At 39.4% G+C, this 23,815-nt stretch overlaps 1 protein-coding gene and 1 long non-coding RNA gene across 2 annotated transcripts in view; one reads left to right on the top strand and one right to left on the bottom strand.

Moving 5' to 3' along the window:
• The window catches only part of LOC101744074 (cell adhesion molecule DSCAML1), a 98,113-nt gene that overhangs the window by 50,218 nt on the left and 24,080 nt on the right, over positions 1-23,815 (top strand). Inside the window, exons 7-11 of the mRNA XM_038020367.2 lie at positions 8,706-8,787; positions 12,494-12,582; positions 22,102-22,176; positions 22,594-22,738; positions 23,294-23,469. Of these exons, the coding sequence (XP_037876295.2) occupies positions 8,706-8,787; positions 12,494-12,582; positions 22,102-22,176; positions 22,594-22,738; positions 23,294-23,469 (567 nt within the window). The remainder of the gene's footprint in view (positions 1-8,705; positions 8,788-12,493; positions 12,583-22,101; positions 22,177-22,593; positions 22,739-23,293; positions 23,470-23,815) is intronic.
• Positions 9,294-12,284, bottom strand: LOC134201365 (uncharacterized). Its single transcript, XR_009976628.1, has 3 exons — positions 12,214-12,284; positions 10,250-10,692; positions 9,294-9,473 (listed from the first exon to the last, which is right to left on the bottom strand). It is a non-coding gene; the product is annotated as an uncharacterized LOC134201365 (long non-coding RNA).

Here is a 23,815-nt window from a genome sequence, read left to right as displayed (position 1 = left end):
TCCTTTTGTTGTTTCTGTGTTCGTGGTACATCTGCCGACAAAGTGGTTTCCTGCAAGTATTTATTTGTTTTGTTTCTTTTCGTAATTTCTGTTTTGTTGTGCTTTTTCTTTGTCCTGTAGTAATCGCGCCGCATTGCCACCTGTGTTCAATAGAACCGCTCAGGTCCGAGAAGTTGGGGCCTCGCCGCAAGGCGAGTGTTTTCAAGACCCGGGGCCGCCCCACCTGGGTACTCAGCGATCATGGACGCTGTATTCGCGGAATTCCTCCGACTTCGCCACCCACAGCTCGCCTCGGAGTTTTTGGCCTTCAAGGCCAATCACACTGCGAGCCCTCTCGAGGACTCCGCCGCGCTCGCTGCTCCTGCGTCGCCTGTACCTGCGTGCAGAGCTTCTGCATTGAGCACCGCAGCCTCTGTCGTGCCTGCCGCTCCCGTGTCGCCTATACTGGCGAGAAAAGCTGCTGCGTCGTCCGCCGTGACCATCGTTTCAGCTGAGCGATCATCCGCGGCCTCCGTCGCGCCCTCTAAAACACCTACACTTGCTCGTAGGTCGCCTGCACCCGCCTCCTCGTGCTCCGACTCTGACTCGGACATGGAGGTCGACCTCGCCCCCGCCTCATCGACGGATGGATTCACCCTGGTACAGAAGGGTAAGAAGCGTGCCGCGGAGTCTCGAGCTCCCGCGGCCGCTAAAATTAGCAAAGCCGTGAACGCGTCGCGCCCCCGCCCTCAGACTCCCGTTGCGCCCCCAGCCCGTGCCACTCCGTCGCCGCGTCCGGTGGCACAAAATAAAACCCAGACCCCTCCCCCGGTTATCCTTCAGGAGAAGGCAGCTTGGGATCGAGTTTGCCTGGCCCTTAAGGCCAAAAATATAAATTTTACGAATGCCCGTAACCTCGCGAACGGCATTCAAATTAAGGTTCAAACACCCGACGACCATAGGGCCCTCTCTTCTTACCTCCGTAAGGAGCGTATAAGTTTCCATACGTATACGCTCCAGGAGGAGCGCGAACTCCGCGTTGTAATACGCGGAATCCCTAAAGAGTTAGATGTAGAGCTCGTAAAAGCCGACCTGTTAGAACAAGGCCTACCAGTGAATTCTGTGCACCGTATGCACACCGGTCGCGGTAGGGAGCCATATAATATGGTTCTAGTCGCTCTCCAGCCTACCCCCGAGGGTAAGAAAATCTTTAACACACAGACCGTCTGTAGGCTCTCTGGTATCGCTGTCGAAGCCCCCCATAAAAAAGGCACTCCTAGCCAGTGCCATAACTGTCAATTGTACGGGCACTCTTCCCGTAACTGTCACGCGCGCCCCCGATGTGTTAAGTGTTTGGGCGATCACGCCACGGCCCTCTGCGCTCGCGACCAAAAAACCGCGACGGAACCGCCTAGCTGCGTCCTGTGTCGAACACAGGGTCACCCCGCGAATTACCGTGGTTGCCCCCGAGCCCCTAAAATAAATCGCCGCGTCGCCCGCCAAAACCGCCTCCGAGCTTCCGGCCCAGACATCAAAGCCTCGGCACCCTCTGCGTCGCAGGCTAAGCCAGCGTTCGTTCCGGCGGCGGTGCCCAGTGTCTCGGCCTGGGCAAAACCGCTGCCGTACACGAACACGGCTACAACTCCCTCCTCCGCGATTCGTCCCGCCCCCGCGACTCGTCCCTCTCCCGCGACTTGCCCTCCGACCGCGTCCGACAATCTCGCTTTAGCGATCGACTTCTTTCAGTCGATCAACTTTGAGCGCGTTAACGCTTTGGGCGACGCCATTCGCGCTGCCTCCACTGCACAACACTTTATCGCCGTTGTGCAGGAATACGCCGACGTATACGCGTCATTAAATACGTACGTCCTCCCCTCACTCCGCCGGTAATCAATGGCGTATATAAGTAGAATAAAGCCCCTATCCGTAACGATAGGATTTTTTAACGCTTACGGTCTCGCAAATCAACGTGATCAGGTTTCTGACTTTCTGCGTGACCACCAAATTGATATCTTTTTAGTGCAGGAGACCCTACTTAAGCCCGCGCGCCGTGACCCTAAAATCGCGAACTATAACATGGTCAGGAACGACAGGCTCTCTGCCCGTGGTGGTGGTACCGTCATTTACTATAGAAGAGCCCTGCATTGCGTCCCGCTCGATCCTCCCGCGCTCGCTAATATCGAAGCATCAGTGTGCCGAATCTCACTGACGGGACACGCGCCGATCGTTATCGCGTCCGTTTATCTTCCACCGGATAAGATCGTTCTAAGCAGTGATATCGAGGCGCTGCTCGGTATGGGGAGCTCTGTCATTCTGGCGGGCGACCTAAATTGTAAACACATCAGGTGGAACTCACACACCACAACCCCGAATGGCAGGCGGCTTGACGCGTTAGTCGATGATCTCGCCTTCGATATCGTCGCTCCGCTAACCCCGACTCACTACCCGCTAAATATCGCGCATCGCCCGGATATACTCGACATAGCGTTATTAAAAAACGTAACTCTGCGCTTACACTCGATCGAAGTAGTTTCAGAGTTAGATTCAGACCACCGTCCCGTCGTTATGAAGCTCGGTCGCGCTCCCGATTCCGTTCCCGTCACGAGGACTGTAGTGGATTGGCACACGCTGGGCATCAGCCTGGCTGAATCTGATCCACCATCGCTTCCGTTTAGTCCGGACTCTATCCCGTCTCCTCAGGATACCGCTGAAGCCATAGACATCGTAACGTCACACATCACCTCGACATTAGATAGGTCATCGAAGCAAGTTGTAGCGGAGGACTTCCTTCACCGCTTCAAATTGCCCGACGATATTAGGGAACTCCTTAGAGCTAAGAACGCCTCGATCCGTGCGTACGATAGGTATCCTACCGCGGAAAATCGTATTCGAATGCGTGCCCTACAACGCGACGTAAAGTCTCGCATCACCGAAGTCCGAGATGCCAGATGGTCTGATTTCTTAGAAGGACTCGCGCCCTCTCAAAGGTCTTACTACCGCTTAGCTCGTACTCTCAAATCGGATACGGTAGTAACTATGCCCCCCCTCGTAGGCCCCTCAGGCCGACTCGCGGCGTTCGATGATGACGAAAAAGCAGAGCTGCTGGCCGATACATTGCAAACCCAGTGCACGCCCAGCACTCAATCCGTGGACCCTGTTCATGTAGAATTAGTAGACAGTGAGGTAGAACGCAGAGCCTCCTTGCCACCCTCTGATGCGTTACCACCCGTCACCCCGATGGAAGTTAAAGACTTGATCAAAGACCTACGTCCTCGCAAGGCTCCCGGTTCCGACGGTATATCCAACCGCGTTATTAAACTTCTACCCGTCCAACTCATCGTGATGTTGGCATCTATTTTCAATGCCGCTATGGCGAACTGTATCTTTCCCACGGTGTGGAAAGAAGCGGACGTTATCGGCATACATAAACCCGGTAAACCAAAAAATCATCCGACGAGCTACCGCCCGATTAGCCTCCTCATGTCTCTAGGCAAACTGTATGAGCGTCTGCTCTACAAACGCCTCAGAGACTTCGTCTCATCCAAGGGCATTCTTATCGATGAACAATTCGGATTCCGTACAAATCACTCATGCGTTCAACAGGTGCACCGCCTCACGGAGCACATTCTTGTGGGGCTTAATCGACCAAAACCGTTATACACGGGAGCTCTCTTCTTCGACGTCGCAAAAGCGTTCGACAAAGTCTGGCACAATGGTTTGATTTTCAAACTATTCAACATGGGCGTGCCGGATAGTCTCGTGCTCATCATACGGGACTTTTTGTCGAACCGCTCTTTTCGATATCGAGTCGAGGGAACCCGCTCCTCCCCACGACCTCTCACAGCTGGAGTCCCGCAAGGCTCTGTCCTCTCACCCCTCCTATTTAGCTTATTCGTCAACGATATTCCCCGGTCGCCGCCGACCCATTTAGCTTTATTCGCCGACGACACGACTGTTTACTATTCTAGTAGAAATAAGTCCCTAATCGCGAAGAAGCTTCAGAGCGCAGCCCTAGCCCTAGGACAGTGGTTCCGAAAATGGCGCATAGACATCAACCCAGCGAAAAGTACTGCGGTGCTATTTCAGAGGGGAAGCTCCACACGGATTTCCTCCCGGATTAGGAGGAGGAATCTCACACCCCCGATTACTCTCTTTAGACAACCCATACCCTGGGCCAGGAAGGTCAAGTACCTGGGCGTTACCCTGGATGCATCGATGACATTCCGCCCGCATATAAAATCAGTCCGTGACCGTGCCGCGTTTATTCTCGGTAGACTCTACCCCATGATCTGTAAGCGGAGTAAAATGTCCCTTCGGAACAAGGTGACACTTTACAAAACTTGCATAAGGCCCGTCATGACTTACGCGAGTGTGGTGTTCGCTCACGCGGCCCGCACACACATAGACACCCTCCAATCCCTACAATCCCGCTTTTGCAGGTTAGCTGTCGGGGCTCCGTGGTTCGTGAGGAACGTTGACCTACACGACGACCTGGGCCTCGAATCAATTCGGAAATACATGAAGTCAGCGTCGGAACGATACTTCTATAAGGCTATGCGTCATGATAATCGCCTTATCGTTGCCGCCGCTGACTACTCCCCGAATCCTGATCATGCAGGAGCCAGTCACCGTCGACGCCCTAGACACGTCCTTACGGATCCATCAGATCCAATAACCTTTGCATTAGATGCCTTCAGCTCTAATACTAGGGGCAGGCTTAGGGACCCCGGTAACCGTACTCGTCGAACTCGACAAAGAGGTCGACGTGCAACCTAACCCATGCATCAGCCCGCTGAGTTTCTCGCCGGATCTTCTCAGCGGGTCGCGATTCCGATCCGGTAGTAGATTCATTCGCGAAACAATTGCTCTTGAGTTGTTAGGTCTCCTTCGGAGGCGCTCGGGCAGTTGTTAGCAAATCCCACCCCTCTTGGCTGAGCCTTTGCTCGCCCACCTGTCCTGGTGAAACTGGAAAGGCCTTCGGGCCACCAGTAAACTTTCAATCATAAAAAAAAAAAAAAAAAAAAAAAACCCGCTGGCAAGTACCAATTTTTCTAATGAAATACGTATTTGACAAATGTTCACGATTGACTTCCACGGTGAAGGAATAATCCTCCTCCTCGCGTCGTTTTCCTCATTACTGAGGGTCGAGACTCCCCCGCTGCATCAGTTTCTCCCATACGACTTCCCTCCATCTGCCGCGATCCTTTGCTTTCCTTTTGCGATGCGAAGGAATAATATTGTGTAATAAAAATCAAACCCGCAAAATTATTTGCGTAATTACTGGTGGTAGAACGTCTTGTGAGTCCGCACGGGTACCACCGCCCTGCCTATTTCTGCCGTGAAGCAGTAATGCGTTTCGGTTTGAAGGATGGGCCGTTGTAACTATACTGAGACCTTAGAACTCATATCTCAAGGTGGCTGGTGGCATTTACGTTGTAGATGTCTATAGACTCCGATAACCACTTAACATCAGATCGTGAGCTCGTCCACCAACCTAAGCAATAGTTATCAATACGAGTAAACTAGCCGGCTTCCCCCGATATATTATGGATGTTGCTCCCAAACAAGAACAAGCTAATTCATTGGCATCAATAATTATGAAATTCCACTACTCAAAGAAAAGCGAGTGTAGCATTCCGGCTTTGTGTGTTCACGAGTTTCCCTAGTTTTCAAAGGCAGAGATATTGCACTCCGTTCTCGTATTTGAGGAACAAGCGTGTAATTCCCGGAGGTTTTGTCTTGCGGCAACACGTTCTACAAATGAAAAGATGCCAACATTGAATGTGCTTTGCTGCATTTTAAATATGCACAGTGGCCGGTTGCGTTTCTAGGGAAAAAACTCACGCCGCACTGCCAGCTAATGGACTTTTAAGCACGTTTCGTGGTTTTAGACGATGCATTCTTTATTTTCGCAATATTTAGATCATTCGGGCATTCTGATCGCTTGGAACTAACGCTATTCATCTAGATTTCTCAGTTATTAGATTTCTCTTCACCTTATTCTTTTTGGTGGGTTATTGCGCTCATCTGTCACCAGGTAGTTTTTTCAAAAGGCATGTAAAGCAGCCTACATATCGTCCTCTTGGATCAAAGCGGTATACGGAGAAAGCCCCAAACACTTAATCCTTCTCGTGGCCCCTGGATTATTGGGGACCGGTTGTTGCGGGCATGGCTTCTCTACTCCTTGCTTCCAACTTCTGCAAGATGGTGCACTCGCAGAAGTCGATCATCGCCCGCTACGACTTGCCAGTATTTCTTTGTGCGTCACGGACATGGCTCCCGTGCGGGGCAGATTTCGAGCGTGTGCTCGGGGGTTCTAACTCGCATCCGTAGCGTTTTATTCACCAAAGGATCATTGCTATTTTAGCTCTAGATTTAGTGCAGCAAGTATTTCGTTAATGGAGCGTGTCGTAAACTCTCATTTTATCTGATAGTTATTGGGTTTTGGTTATTGAAGCCAGTAAAAATGATAACGTGAATGCCCTTTCAGATCGGAATGCATATCGACGCTTGAAAGGCAAACGTGACTAAGCGACAAATAACTGCTTTGTACATAAATGATAGCCAATAACCATATTCGATGCGCAAAAAAAATATATTTCTAGGTCTATTGTTTCTATGATTTTCATTTCAATCCTACAGCTACTAGCTAGATTCTACTACAGCTAGATTCGTTAAAATAAATTTTGTTTTTAGATATTTTAACTTTAAATTAGTCTACTGTAAAGTTCACGCATTGTCGCTTAGTCACGTTTGCCTTTCAAGCGTCGATATCTGCCCAATACGAGCTTGTGTACCTTAGCATTATTAAATAAAAAAACTGAACATCATAATAGAATATAGTCTAATTTCAAATAAAACAGAGTCATAAAGTTTTACTGCATTTAACAAGAATAGGGGCGCAGTAACGTTTTTCAAAACAGTTTCGCAAAGCTTTGAGGGGATGAGACATTGCGATTCATTCTCGCATTTAAAAGCAAGACTGTAATTTCACAGGCCTTTGTCTCCGACCGCGCGGGACGCCGGCTTGCAGGAAAATATGCGCATTCAAAATGGATTTTTATCGCTTTTCAAGTGGTAGGCTCTAATCGTACAGTCTGCACAATATTCTTAAAAGGTTTATTTACAACTGTATTCATTTAAATTGTATTAAGTACAGTTTTGCATCGTTATAACTTCAGTCGGATAATTATGGAATATTCCAAAGAGATTTTTGCGATTTTATTTAGTTTTAATTTTTTTTTAATGATTCTAAATAAAAAAGACGCGAAATGAAATTAGTTAGTTAATGAAATAGTTGAGAGCTACGTATTAAACAAATACAGGTTATAGTTATTGCAAAGCAAGTGACACAAAAACTTGTAGCCCGGAGAATACCATCCCAAATATTGATAAAGTTTCTCTTTACTTTATTAATATTTGGGATGGTATTCTCCAGGCTCCAGAAAAAAAATACCAAAATCGAAAGCTGTAAACTGCTGAACTGAACTATTTTTCAAACATCCTGACCGGAATAGCGAAACATCGGTAAAACACGAGGGTGGACCGTAGCAGCCAGTAGATCGCAATTTGTCACTGTTATAAACGTCTGTCCCACGTCCCTTTTTCCGATTGCATGTTTATCCGCTATTTACATAACGTCACATGTGCGGCGGCGGTTTTACCGATTTTTCTCTAAATTTCCCCCTTTGATCTGGCAAAAGATAATTAAAATGTTTAGAATGATTAACGTATATACGAGTATATGTATATTATTTACATTTGTGAGTCTGTCGGAACAAAATGCGCCATTAATTCGTGCCCTTTGTTTGCTTAGGACTTCTTAACTCTCGAAAATTTACGTAGACGCGTACATACCTACGTATTTAAATAAAACCTTGTAATATAAAACTTGTTTAAAATAATTACATTCGTAATAAAGTCTACTAGGTTTTATTGACAGTGAAATGAGTCGAGTTTCTCTTTATGCGCGCGAGCCTTTTGACACTAATTGGACGATGCTAGTCTCGTTTGGACTGTTTTATTTCACGTTACTGTATTTTATGCAACGTGTGGCCTTATTCGGATGGAGCGCATGACTGGGTCACTGTACTCTTGGAAAGTTCACAGTATCGATTTTATTGCGCACGCCCGAAAATATAAATGGAATCGCCTTCTCTACGGAAGTGGCCGATGATTTAATAAATCGTGATCCGCAAATAGGTGCGCTAGATAAGCTGCAGTCCAGCAGGCAATCAAGCAATTTTTTGAATACAATTTGACTAATCTAGAAGTGTATATCTAAAGGGTCTTACTGGTGGTAGGACCTCTTGTGAGTCCGCGCGGGTAGGTACCACTACCCTGCCTATTTTTGCCGTGAGGCAGTAATGCGTTTCGGTTTGAAGGGTGGAGCAGACGTTGTAACTATACTTGAGATCTTAGAACTTATATCTCAAGGTGTGTGGCGCATTTACGTTGTAGATGTCTATGGGCTCCAATAACCACTTAACACCAGGTGGACTGGGAGCTCGTCTACCCAACTAACCAACAAAAAAGAAATAAATAAAAGTGAAAGTGCGGCCCGCTTATGCCGTTTTTCATTAAACATACAATTGTATCCCCGAATTTCATTATGGTAATTTATCGATACGCTGCTGATTGACATTTTATTTAATCAAAATGATTATTTAAATTTTAATGATTGTGCTTCTTTGTTGACTGCTTTTAAAATCATTTTCTGTTTTCAGGAATTAATACAAAACCGGATGAAATTAGTTTATCCGAATGCAGTACTCTACTTGTGTGTAAGCCACCACGACCAGTGAGAAAGTAAGTTCATTTTAAATTTATAAGTACTTTAAAGGGATAATAATAGCATCGCAGTTAAGGCATTCGTGAAATAGATGTTACTAGTTTATTTTAATTGTGCCATTGGATGCCGCTTAACATCAGATGAGCCATAAGCTCGTTTGACCACCTCGTCAAATAATAAATTCGAGAATGGATTAAAAAAATTCAAGGTAAACAATGCAGATATAACAAAGCTTATCAAGATCACTCTGTAGATGTCACGTGATTTTCAACCTAAAGCCGGTACTTTAGACAACAAATTATTGTGGAGGGTAGTGTATCGTCGCGACATCCTTGTTACGTAATTATTAGACTCTCGACACCGCCACGGGCCGTCGACCCCGACTTGACTTTGACCCAGTTCTTAATCTGATTTCGCGACTCATCTACAGTTAGTTTATGAAAGTTTTGATAATTTTACGTTTTCTTATTCATGTTGGCTCAAGAGCAGCCATGGTCAATGTAAAATAAATAAAATGTACTGCTTTTTTTAAGAAAGACTTTGTATTACTAACACTTTAAGATTTTGTATTACTAACACTTCATATGGAATTTAATTCTGAAATAAAAATTTATTATTATAGTGTATTAAACACTGCCACGCCTGGGAAGACGGCAGGACACACTCCGGCGAGGTGGGCAATAATCGGCCGGAGCGTTAGGGACTATTGGGAGAGAAAAAAAAAGAGAAATTATTATTATTATTATTCTTCAAATATATAAATGTGAGGTTCTTAAATCGAACGATAATGTATTTGTTACTTTAGATTCCGTCACAAATGTGATTTTTCGGCTTCTAGTCTTACTTATAGAACGGTGTCCGGAAAATGTACTGGCTATCATCAGTCCAAGATTCGCAAAGTCTTTCTCTTGTTTAACCCCCCTATCACCCATTTTGTCTCTGGGGGATACTTGACGTACCCAGTTCTACATACTTTACACATTGGGTGTTCATCAAGGTCACGGTACGTAATATGTTTCCGTATTAAGAAAAATAGATAGACAAAGGAATCCAAATACTCCTAATGAAATTCTGTATATTATTAGTCTATGAAATATATTATACTATAATATAATGTGAAGTTCGTGAACTCCTAAACATTTATGTTAACGTAGCGTGGGCACTCACTAAAGTTCACTCCGAACGTAATGTTTTCTTTCCATTACATATGATTCGAACATTTTCCAGAGCCCCTGAATAAAAGAATATTATGCGATAGAGGGAAAAGCCTCTGTTTCCATATTTTTCGAGTAAAGGCTTAGTAGGTATATGTCATGTTTCCACTAACCTATAAATATTTGATTTTTTTTTATTATTCTTACAGTGTTATTTGCTTGAGTGAAAGCATTACTGGAATTGCTGCATGCATAAAACACAAAACCCTTTGTGATTTTTTCGGAAACATAAATTATAATGAATTAGAATAAATGCAAACCGTACTCAATTTGATCACGATCCCTCGAATATTTAGTTGTTACATTAAACATTTAATTTTCAATGCTTTCGTTGGATATCGTGTAGACTATATCACTATATGACACGATCGTTATTTTCTTCTTCAAGTGAAGTGCTCTAACGAAAGTTAGCAATGGGAGGATAATCAAAACGACTTGGACTTTACAAATAACAATTCTAAACAAAGAATGAGTGCTTTTGCTAAATCTTTGACGTTGATTTTACGGGCACGATTGTCTTCTTTTTCCTACACTTCTGTTTTCTGACTCTTTATCTTGTATTATTTAGGAGTTCATATTTCTTAGGACTTATTATTATGTGCTTTAAGTACTTCAACATTCGGCTTGCAATAATGTTGAGTACATCCCGTTTCTTATAAGCACCTCTCAGTACAACTCCACACTTGTAACTTGTGTTTGGCCATTATTCTTAAACAAATAAAGTCCTACATTAGTGTATGGCAAAATCCAAAATAAAGTTTCTAAAGTTTTTATGTCTTAAAACAATGCCTATTAAAAAAAAATATGGTATGTTTGTGAGTTCTGATCCGTTTTCTGATGACACAATTACGATATTGTTTGGGTGTGTATTCGACCTATTTCTAAATCGTCATTAATTAATTGAGCTATCTTGTACAAGCGGTACAAGTTCTTGAAATTTGTATGTCAAATAAAAACATACTAGACGATGACCGGTTTTTTTGTTGTTGATAAATTGTGTTTTTCGGGTGTCTTAACAACGTCATCTGCTGAAATACCTTTAGACACAATTGTCTTTATAAATAGTATTATTATTCGCCAATAGATGTCTGGAAGAGGATTATTGAAAACACGATTAAAACAACATTTTCTGAAAATAAATCGTACCTAGATCGATTTATCGCCCCCGAAATCCCCTGTATACTAATTTTTAAAACAATCGTTGGAGCCGTTTCCGAGATTCAGATTATATATATATATTAATATATAAGAATTGCTCGTTTAAAGGTATAAGATTCCAGAAAGTAGCTCCATTTAATCGAACAGTTTTTAAAAAAGTCTATATAACCGAATATTGTATTGATTTTCTTGATGAATTTCTCATTTCCCCCCTAGATGAAATTTGCGTAATCAAATTAAAGCGTAATAATTTTATTGCGCGAGTTAAAGCCGTAACGCAATTACGTTTCTCGTATGAGTAATAACGCACATTTCTCGGCATCGCATTCATATGATTTTGATGTATTAAAATAAATTATATACTTGTGCTTATACGGGAGCAATTAGTAAATGTTTTGGATCAAAAGGCGAGGTCGAGGGAAATGATTTCGTTCGTTATTCAGTACCCGTGGGGTGTAATTGGTGGGCTCCCGTGGGTCGAGACTCCGATGTGGCTGTTACATCAAATAAAATATTCCTAAATTACGACGACCTTTTAATTTGAAACAATTAACAAAATTGAACGATTTTCTCAGTGCTCAGTAGAGTAAATACACATTTCAATTTGGATTATAATTTACGTTTTAAAAGGTCTTGAATTATACGTACATATCTATCTTTCTGTCATTACATACACAATGTGTATCATAGATTATCTATATATTAATACGTGAAGCAAAAACTTTGTATCCCTTTTTACGAAAATTGCGCGGACGGAGGAGTATGAAACTTTCCACACTTATAGAGAACATAGAGAAGAAGTGCACAATGCTGATATTTTTTTTTAAATAATGCATTAAAGATACATTAAATCAATAAAGAAAACATTACACACACTACTTATATAACATGTATTTGATGCACACACGCATGCATACTATTTATTGTCAAACTTTTGTTCTTGACGTCTGTTGTCAAATTGAGAATAGATTAAATATTGTTTGTCTTTGTTAATATTTTTCATAGTGTAGTCTTGGCGAAATTTTTGATTATAGAAGTATAAAATACAATCATAATAGTGTACAAACTTACAATTCCAATTAATCATAGTCGAATTTCGACTACTGCGGGGCCACTAGTACACTTAATATGATGTGTATGTTATGACAGAGATATATTGTATATTAACTATGGCGCGTTCATCTTCAAACAAGGTTTTAAATCAAATTAAAATCAAAAAGTTTTTTATTCAAGTATTATTATTATTATTATTACAGTTATCAACGCGAGATTAAGGCATAAAGGTGGTATTATTTTTCTTTTGTAACTAGCTTAGAATTTAAGTTAAGTCGTATTTTGTTATTTGTTACAGGAATCGTCTTTTCAAAGTAATGAAAAATATACTTTTTAGATGCGACGTTTCTGATACAGAACACTTGTTGGTTCACCGGCGGAGAAATGGTAAGTTTCAATCTACATTAACGGATTCGCCTCAAATATGTTTTTAATGAAGAGTTGGGCGTCATTTATTCATATAGACGCTTGAAAGGCAAACGTGACTAAGCGACAATAACTGCTTTCTACATAAATGATAGGCAATGACCATATTCGATGCGCAAAAAAATATATTTCGAGATCTATTAAAATCATTTCAATCTTACAGCTACTAGCTAGATTCTACTACAGCTAGATTCGTTAAAATAAATTTTGTTTTCAGGTATTTCAACTTTAAATTAGTCTACTGTAAAGTTCACGCATTGTCGCTTAGTCACGTTTGCCTTTCAAGCGTCGAATTTATTATTATTATTATTTTATCGAACATTAAAACAGCTGCATCTCAATGCAATATAAAATGATCAGAATCCATCTAATTTATGTAAACGAAGATAATGATACGGATTGATTCCTTGAGTTTGAAAGTTCTATTTTCGACGCCGATCATTGGAAATATCCTTATCGAATTCAAACAATTAAAATTTACAGCAATATCTGTAACGTCACATATCTCAGTACTAAATTATAGAACCGAGTGCGCGCCTCACCTCCAATATGTGCTCTCGATTTATTAGAGTTATAAAAGCAAGAGATGTACCTACTGGTATAAAATGTATGAGCTCTGAGCTTGAAGTGCTCTCATGCTCTCTGATAATTTTCTTATTTTAATACTATTTTTTTTTATTGCTTAGATTTGTGGACGAGCTCACAGCCCATCTGGTGTTAAGTGGTTACTGGAGCCATAGACATCTACAACGTAAATGCGCCACACACCTTGAGATATAAGTTCTAAGGTCTCAGTATACTTACAACGGTTGCCCCACCCTTCAAACCGAAACGCATTACTGCTTCATGGCAGAAATAGGCGGGGTGGTGGTACCTACCCGTGCGGACTGACAAGAGGTCCTACCACCAGATTTTACGCAAACAAATTTCTTATTTTACGAAATCGTTACGAGTGGTCTTCATTATTAAAAATATTTCCAGGGATTGAGCTCGCGTTTATTATTTAAATTTTATTTATTCCGACGTTTCAACATGACGATTTACAATTTTTGTGGTCACAGTTGTGTGGTCACTCTGTTCATCGATTACCGTGCTTATTATCGATTATCGCATTTGATTATCGTGTTAACTGCCGTCGAATTTTCATTTAATGTTAAAAAATCAATACTTTTTTTGTAAATAGGAATAGTTTGATTAAGTCTATGGTTTGCGGAAACCGAAGAAAAAACGATGAGTCTACGTTAATAATATACCGATTTTATTAAAGGGACTTAATTTTTTTATGAACATTGTTATGTTTTACTAATCAGTGATTTTTTTATAATGTAAGTTGAGAATATTTGGTATGATTTATGATGAGCTAACGTCTAATAAACTGATTATAAGAGAATTGTCAAACATTAATAATTCTGGATCTTAATCTTTAGAATAAAATCGTAAAATAAAAACAAAACCCGCGAAAATACTTTTACAGCGTATTCGCGTAGTAGCTATGAGAATACGGCCGTGAAGCAGTAATACCTTTCAGTTTGAAAAGTGAGCAGGAAAAAAGGTAGGACAACCATTATGTAATAACATGTATCAATGTAAGTGATTTAAATTGTGATATCTATCGGTTCCGAAAACTACTAAACTCCGAGTGAGATCATAAACGCATTTAGAATGTGCTTTGGTCTAGATCAAGCAAGATGGCCGTGATTTGAACCGTTGCAGTCCACAATCTAATTATCTGAGCACGTAATTGCTAAGTACGTTCACTTAGTAAATTAATGTAACGAAATAGACGGACCGAATAAATGACTTTGCAGAAAATAAATTACGCGTATTATATCAATTTCTGAAATTCATCAAATAAATGTTGATTTTACCTAAAAGCACTAGTAAGCACAACATGAATTCATGAACACTTTAGCGTATTGTTTTCGACAATAAATAAGTAATGTACCGTATTGAAAGGGATCTCGCAACTTAAGCAAACAATTTATCATTTCGCAAAGAAAAGACAGAGTAACATCCGATAATTCATCTCGGATGATAAAACATTCACGCTACAAAAGCTCAAGTTTCTAAATAGATATAATTCTTATTGAATTTGATACAACCTGTTGCTCTAATGGAAAATGAGTTTTATTTTATTATTCTTGAGATAAGTCTCGTGCCTCAGCTTACGTGATAATACGATGTAATATAACAGAATGGATAAGAAGTATAAAATAAAGAAGGGTAGCCTTATAAAGCTCTTTTTCAAATATAAACACGTCTTCAACATTTATTTTTCATTTTCAAAGTTTAATGTAATCTGTATATCTGTATTTTTCTTTTTCGTTGCCAGTTAAATGATTGTGATTACGAAATCGCGCTAATGTCGTATAGAAGTGATCAATATTTGTAGCGAATCGTAAAGTGAACTTGTTTTGGGCCCATGATGAATGAATTTCATATAACACTTCCATAAAAATACTCACCCGCAGATGGCTGTAACGGTTTCCTTCTAGCCACCAAGAAACAAATATATTGCGATTTGCTCTTTCATTTTCTCGCAAGGTATTTTATTGCTCTGGGGTCTCTCATAAATTCCGCACTCGCTCACAGAGAAAAATAAGGTCTGCTCGGAGCTCGGAAGATAATGGTGTGAAGATTTCTTATTAGTTTATTCTTATCGTAAAGGACCACGGGTCACGTCTTGGTGTCCGGCATCTCCATTCCCAAATGATGCCTTTTGCTGGATTTACTTTTGATTTAATTTATTTAAGATCTTATTAAATATGAGATAAATAAAATATTTTTTTACGGTTTAATCTTGCATTTTTAATTGTCGTTATATTATTTCCGATGTTTCGTAAACTTTACAGTTTTCGTGGGCACGGACGACTACGGTCTTGTACATCAGCAAACTAAAGCTAAAATACACGAAATTAAACCTTAAAAGTAGTCTTAATTATATTTATGACTTCTGAAGATAATACTTATCATATATATATATGAAGGACAAATTTCAGAAAGTTTGTCATGTACTCATATTGTTACTTGATTCAGGGAATTTGTTTCCCTCGGAACATTTAGCGGAAGGCAATTTGATCGTGCCTTTAGTTTTGCTTACCTCGATGAATGAATTCCCATTTTACAATAAAGCAATGAATTGAATTGAATAGGAAAATGAGATTAACACCTTACCATAGAAATACTACAGAGTAATGATGGCAAAATAACACGTAATTAGGTAATTAGAGGTGGCTGCGGTCCCTATATGGTCAGTTTCACGTAAAATCATCGGTGCTTAAAATGGCATCGCTCATTCGATGCTACCTAAATTTAATTAAGCTGTCTAGCTTAAAGCTATGCAGCTTCGAACTGTAAGCAAGCGCCCAATCTTTTGTTAACGAATTCGTTCTGTTATAAAATCAAATTGTTTAAGTTTATTTTCAAATGTTATTCAGACTATAGATAGGGATTTGTATTTCAAATAAACCGTCCACTTGATTTGATTCTTGATTTGTTTATTGGAAAAATATTTTGAAATAATTCAGTTTGAATTGGAAATTCATAATTATCAGTTTCGAATGGTATGGTATGTGCGCAATTTTGATGATCATTTGTTTGTGGCCTACGTCATAATGAATTGTTTCATTATAACGCTTTCATTGACTCTCACGAATCAGAGACATAATCAAATTACTTTTACGGATAAATCTCGAAATTTTCAGTCGTCCGTGACCATGAAAACTGTAAAATATTCCAAACGTTGGAAGTAATTTAATGACAATAAAAAAGCTGAGATTAAAACCGTAAAAGTAGTTTTGATTGTGTTGAAATATTTCAAGAAAGAAGAACAATATCATTATAGGTTGCTCATCAGTCAACACCAAACGTAAACTACTATAAAAATTCTCGAGCAAATAATAGTTTCAGTTTTCAGAAAATATCTTCAATATTATTATTCATTAATTGATAAAAAAAAACAATTTAGGAATGTTCATTATGAGTTATTTAAATCATTGTTGAGGAAATGCATAGCTACGAGAAATTCGTTGTTCTCGACTCATTTTTTTTTTTTTATCCTACCTAAGCTGATAGCCTTGAGAGGCTATTTCAGCCTAACCTTAACTAGTAGGTGAGCTCACGGGGCTCAAACCTGACGATGTTGCTAACACGAACCCTAGCAAGAGCCGTGCTTCGCAGAATCTACCACCGGATCGGAAACGCGACCCACTGAGAAGATCCGGCGAGAAACTCAGTGGGCTGTGTCTGAGGGTTAATTTACTCGTCGAGCCCTTCGTCGCAAGCGACGGGTTCGGCACAACGCATGATGTATGCACATAGCACACCAAACTAAATATGCATATATAATGGCATATTACTTTGAAATTTTTCTAAGCTTACAAATTGTACATTAAAAAAAGAGTTAATTTTTCCAATCCATTGAAATTACTACTAACTTCCCATTAAACGACTATAATACTATATTTATATTTAAAAAACTGTATTTTTTTCTTAATCTATGAATTGAGTACTAATGCTTTAGCGCTTATGAACTCGCATGTAAGGATAAAAGTATTCATGGCCTACGGATTGGAATATCACACATAGACGTTATATAACTGTTCAGTTATGAGTGAGATTTCAATCTAATTTCTCAAAGTGCTTGGTGGAATTCACGCTAAGTTTAAGTAAACTAGAAAAAGTTGATTTTTAAGTAATAAATGTATAACAGCAGTCCCATGCTAAAACTAAATCAATAGTCACACGGATAACCGAGTTAAAGCCAGCGCCCCCGAAATTTGTGTGATTCGTGAGGATACGGTACACAGAAGCGTTCGGTGACCTACAAACATGGACGACTGGACCACCGAATTTTTTATGTGCACACCGTGTGCGCTGCATAGTAATGTTTGCTGTTCTACTGAATGGATATGCTAGGTATATCCATATAACGTGTAATATGCGATAGCCAAAACGGTGAATTATTTATATGTATTACCATTGGTATAAGACAAATTTCGAGCGTAGCATTTCGGTTCTTTATAAGATTCTATTAGTACAGAGGTTATTAGTATAGGGGTATGTTTTTTTTTAGCATGGTTAGGTGAACGGTTTTACGGCCCAACTAGTGTAAGGTGGTTCATACCTTTGTGGGTTTCCAATATGCCCTACCTGTGAGGACTTTTGGCGATTGCAGTATGCTGGTATAATACTCAGAGGACGTTCTTGTGACTATCTTAGTCGCTTAGGATAGCTAGTGGAAGAAATTGGGGTGGTGCTAATTTAGGCTGACAACGTATGTTTGCATAGCCAAAGTACATATTAATGATTCGAAGCGACGGAAATATAAAAATGGTGCTGCGTGACTTCTTAACCTTTAAAGCAGTTATAATGAATTACCTACTTACAAACACAATAATTTTAGCATATTAACAATGAATTAACAATAAAATGAGTATTGAAGTAATCCGAGAACACTACTTAAGTGCGATATCACTTTATTTTTATATAAATTAAATTAAAGATAATATGCGTTTCTTTTACTGAATTCCTATATTTAAACGATTGTCAGTGTGCGGTGTTGACATTCATAAAATAGTTTACCGCGTGATTTTACGCTGATTGCCGTATACCTATATAATTATTATCTTGTGTAAAGTTCATTTTGCATTGTTATAGAAATGAAACTTTGAATTGAATCGTTTCAACGGAATTGTTTGGTTCGATATTTCGCATAACAGCATCCATCTTTGATAGGAGTATTGGGTGATGCGGAGTTGAGCGGTGGACGATTTTTTCACATGCCAATACAGCCACTTCGTGAAAATTACCTATTTGTTTTTAGCTTTAACATCGGCCAAATGTGTAAATGTAATTTGCATGTTTAAATGACTCGTTTGGCTCCATAGCTTAAAATCAAGTTTGCCGTGCCAAAACGTTATTGTGCGGTTTGTTTCATAATAGGCATGTTGCCGGATTTTATTTCTTTAGTATCGTAGAAAAAACCGTAATGAAAAAGGTGCCTTATAATGTTTGACAGATCACAAACAAAAAAGTATTGAATTACTAAATAGCTTAGATACAAGATTATACTTTCGATTTCTCACACACTAGGTTCCAAGGAAGTAATCGACTTATTTAATATATAAATAGTCCGAGTGAAATAACACACACACACGGTCATCTATCCTCAAACTAAGATTATGTATATGGGAAACAGAAATTTAAATTACTCACTCACATGTATTTCTAATTCTTCAAATGTGTCACTAAGCATTGTCATTCCGTACAATTCGTTAAAAAAAATTTACTTATAGTGTTCGATTCTAGTTCTCTTTCGTCAATTTCATCGTTTTTCAGACACATATCTATTCAGTGAGACATTAAAAGAACAATGTATTTTGCTTATGGTATAACCAATTTATTTTAAAGTCAATGCAATAATTAGCAAAGACTAACAAATCTGTGTGCTGTCATTTGAGGCGATCTCATCATCATCACCGTGCATTTCTTAACACTAGTGGCGTCCAGTGTTCGTAATTCGACCATATTCACTAAAATATCGAGATTGCGGTTTGTTTTATCTATTTTCTCTTTTATATTGGACACATTGAATTATAAAAAAAATTCGAATACAAAGCTAAGATAAAGCTAATCAATTGCTATTAAACAATAAAAGAAAATCACTTGCCGAGAAGACGAAACGAACGGTTGAAAGATGACATTTCTCGTCTTTCAATCGTTTCAATTGGTTTTGCTTTATGTCACGTTGTTTGTACCCGATGACCTTTTGGAATAACGAGCCGATTTTAATGAAACTTCGCATACTGCGTATAGTTTAGACCGACTTAAGAGATAATCGAAATCAATTATAACTAGTCAGGTTATAAGTATTGTCACACAGTAAGAACTATTCTTTTAGAATGCTGGCCACAAAAAAGTTTATTGAATTCGAATTTCGAATTGTTCATGAAAATAAAAATGTATACTTTTAGAATTTTACTCATTTTTAAATATGGAGTGGACGCTTAAAGAAGACCGTATTGCAGTTATTGCGTTGCATCGTTGCGGTTACGCGCCAATTCAAATTTTTAACATACCTACTGAAAATTTTGAATATAACCAAAAGATTCATTTATCGTACCATCAAACGATACAATGAAAACTCTAGTGTAGATGACAGGTCAAGAAGTGGTCGCCCTCGGTCTGTTAGGACTCAAGCAGTGATAAAAGCTGTGAAGGCGCGAATTCAAAAAAATCCCAAACGTAAGCAGAAACTGTTGGCCCTTCAGATGGGGTTAAGCAGAACCACGGTGAAAAGGGTGTTAAATGAAGACTTAGGGCTTCGGGCATATCGAAGAAAAACAGGACATCGTTTGAATGCTCGTCTAATGGACCTGAGACTGAAGAGATGCCGCGCTTTGTTGAAGCGGTACGTGGGAAAAAAATATCGGGAAATTCTTTTTTCGGATGAAAAATTTTTTACCGTAGAAGAGAGCTACAATAAACAAAATGATAAGGTGTACGCATACAGTAGTGAGGAAGCGAGAAACCGTATTCCGCGTGTCCAGCGAGGTCATTTTCCATCCTCGCTCATGGTATGGTTGGGAGTTTCTTATTGGGGCTTAACAGAGGTACATTTTTGTGAGAAAGGTGTAAAAACGAATGCAGTTGTGTATCAAAATACAGTCCTGACGAACCTTGTGGAACCTGTTTCTCATACCATGTTCAATAACAGGCACTGGGTATTCCAACAAGATTCGGCGCCAGCTCATAGAGCGAAGAGCACACAAGACTGGCTGGCGGCGCGTGAAATCGACTTCATCCGGCACGAAGACTGGCCCTCCTCCAGTCCAGATTTGAATCCGTTAGATTACAAGATATGGCAACACTGGGAAGAAAAGGCGTCCTCAAAGCCTCATCCCAATTTGGAGTCACTCAAGACATCCTTGATTAAGGCAGCCGCCGATATTGACATGGACCTCGTTCGTGCTGCGATAGACGACTGGCCGCGCAGATTGAAGGCCTGTATTCAAAATCAAGCAATAAAAATAAAAACTTGTACATAAAATCAAGGTCTTCTCTGCAGCGCGTCTTGTGAGCCCGCACGGGTAGGTAACTCCACCCTATCCATTTGTGCAGCGAAGCACTAATACCTTCCAGTTTGAAGGATGTGGCAGCCGTTATGTCGGCATGAAGTAGTGATATTTACGTGCTCCAGTAACAGATTAATTAACAGCATGTGAACGTCTTTCACTCGTCAATGAATAAAAAAGGAACCATTACAAAGACTTTATAAACTTCAAAAGGCTTCTGAACGGTCGCCCTCCGAGTCTAAGGGCACTCAGGGCTGAGGTTCAACTTTCAAAATTTATGCGCGAATGTATGTAGGTATGTGATCTGTAACGAAGCCTCCCTTGTTTATGAGGAAAGATAAGGCTCAGCTATCGGAGTGTCGGTTTACCTCACCAATTCGGGCCTCTACACGGTTGTAAATTTTTTGTTGGTTTTTTTTTACGATTTACTGCGTTGTAAATTCTGAACGAACTCGGACAGTAAAAGGCGAGGTGGAGTGAATTTTTCTTTCAGTAATACATTTCTGCAGTCCTAAAGCATAGTTCAGTCATCTATATATTAATACGTGAAGCAAAAACTTTGTATCCCTTTTTACGAAAATTGCGCGGACGGAGGAGTATGAAATTTTCCACACTTATAGAGAATATAGAGAAGAAGTGCACAAAGCTAATATTTTTTAAAAATAATGCATAAAAGAAATCAATAAAGAAAATATTACACACACTACATACCATGTATTTGACGCACACACGCATGCATACTATTTATGGTCAAACTTTTGGTATTGACGTCTGTGGTCAAATTGAGAATAGATTAAATATTGTTTGTCTTTATTAACATTTTTTTATAGTGTAGCCTTGGCAAAATTTGTGATTAAAAAAGTATAAAATACAATCATAATAGTGTACAAACTTACAATTCCAATTAATTATAGTCGAATTTCGACTACTGCGGGACCTCTAGTACGTTATAAAATTACGTCATTTGAAAATGTGATTTTCTAACATGAAAACTGTTCTTTAAGATGTTTGAAATTTCTGTCTGTTTAGTAGTGGTAGGACCTCTTATGAGTACGCGCGGGTAGGTACCACCACCCCGCCTATTTCTGCCGTGAAGCAGTAATGCGTTTCGGTTTGAAGGGTGGGGCAGCCGTTGTAACTATACTGAGACATTAGAAATTATATCTCAAGGTGGGTGGCGCATTTACGTTGTAGATGTCTATGGGCTCCAGTAAATAATTAACAACACGTGGGCTGTTAGCTCGTCCACTTATTATGCAATAAAATAAATAACTATCAAATTTGATACTAATAGTTGGTTACTTAAATTCAAGGAAAATTTTGTTATTCGAACGTCGAAGACTTCTCGCTGGCGAACACAAGCCGGGTAGTTTTATTTCACTAACTCACCTAGTTATATTTTCAGTAACACGATGCTCGTTAGTGAGGAAAACGGGCAATGTACTCCCGTTAAAACGAAAACGCTTAAAACGTTCTTCAGGTGAGCTTGTTGTTGTTATTATGGGAATATTTAGGTTTTTTGGAACGAAGTTCTTTATGGGACGATGCATAGGGGTATCCTAACCGGGAAAAAACGTCCGTAACGTAAGATTTTTATTAGTAATGCGCACAGTGTATGACTTAACTTTGTAATAACGTACAAAACATAACATATTTTTATTATATATTTTTTATAAATCATTGTGAATAAAATAAAGTTGATAACTTTGTAAAGTAGTTTTTTTAATCAATAAAAAAACCATAAAAAATGTAAAGCCGAATTATTATTTTCTTTATGCCTCGAATGGAACTTAAAAGGAATATTTTTAAAATAAGGAACTTCGTTCCTATCCGGTGTCCCACGACACCATCACACATATTTTTTTGTAGTTTTTTCTTAGTTGAATGATTTATGCAGATTCTCGTCCCGAGCTGGTGTATACGTTTATTGAGCAAGCGGTACAGCCTGGAGCGCAGGTGGCTTTAAAATGCTCGGCAGTGGGCGAGCCTCCCCCAAGGTTCAAGTGGACAGTGGACGGTCAGGCGATACCATCACATCACGGGTGAGTTTAAAAAAAGTGTTTTAAATTGTTTTTGTTAGTGCAAGATCGCAATTCCACATTTTCCGAAAGATAAACACGAGTGTCCTCGTTTAGGGCCAAAATAAACGATCAGTTGATCATAGACCTTACACTAATTTAGTCACATAGTAATTTCAATAACATTTCAAAGCTTCTCTTTCATACTTCTATCACATCCGGATTGTGGGGCATATGCGCTAATAAGTAGCACTAAATTTCCACTCTTTTTTTAACTTAAATAGCATCGACGTGCCTTGAATAATTATCAATGAATCAATCCTGTAGCTGGTCTTAGCTAACTTAGGTTTTGAATTAATAGCATTATAAAAAAATACTTCATCTTTTATTAGTTAATAATGATAGTATCATTAGATATATTTCAATAGCCGTATTTAGCTTGGGATATATTTTGCAGAATACAAGGTGGTATTCACGTTCAATATCTTCGATAATCACTTCATATCGGCTGAAGAGGGTCATGTAAAAGTATAACGTATAGATAACTAGCTCATTGGAAATTGTATTGTTTTTGTATAGAGCGTCAATAACTGAAGGCAGAGAATCTGGGCCGTCTAGTTTAGGTCCCAGTAACAACTACGTGCTGTCCACTTTGTCTCTGAGCAGTGCCAGGGTTGAGCACGGCGGGAGATACGAATGTCGCGCCACCAATAATCACGGAAGTGTCGCTCACGCAGCGAGATTGAATGTTTACGGTAAGAATTAGTTAACTATTTAATTTCTTTATCCAGTTCTTTATAGAATTATTTGTTTTACTAGAATTTTTGGAATATGAATTTTGTATACTCTTTTTATTTATTTACTAGCTTTTGCCCACGACTCCGTCCGGCCGGAATAGTTACTTTGGCATAACGCTAAATTTTATCCCCACTTCATTTACGTAGAAAGTGAAAATATTTTTGAATTATAGAATATTAGGAACTATTTAAACCCTTATTTTGAAACATTATTTATTATATATATAATTTATTCGTTATATAGCCTCTATAGGCTTCCTTAATAAATGGGCTATCTAACACTGAAATATTTTTTTAAATCTGA

This window comes from Bombyx mori, chromosome 25 (genome assembly GCF_030269925.1).
Source record: "Bombyx mori chromosome 25, ASM3026992v2".
NCBI classification, from domain to species: domain Eukaryota; kingdom Metazoa; phylum Arthropoda; class Insecta; order Lepidoptera; family Bombycidae; genus Bombyx; species Bombyx mori.
Note: the sequence above shows the minus strand (reverse complement) of the source record. Positions and strands in the feature narration are given on the sequence as shown.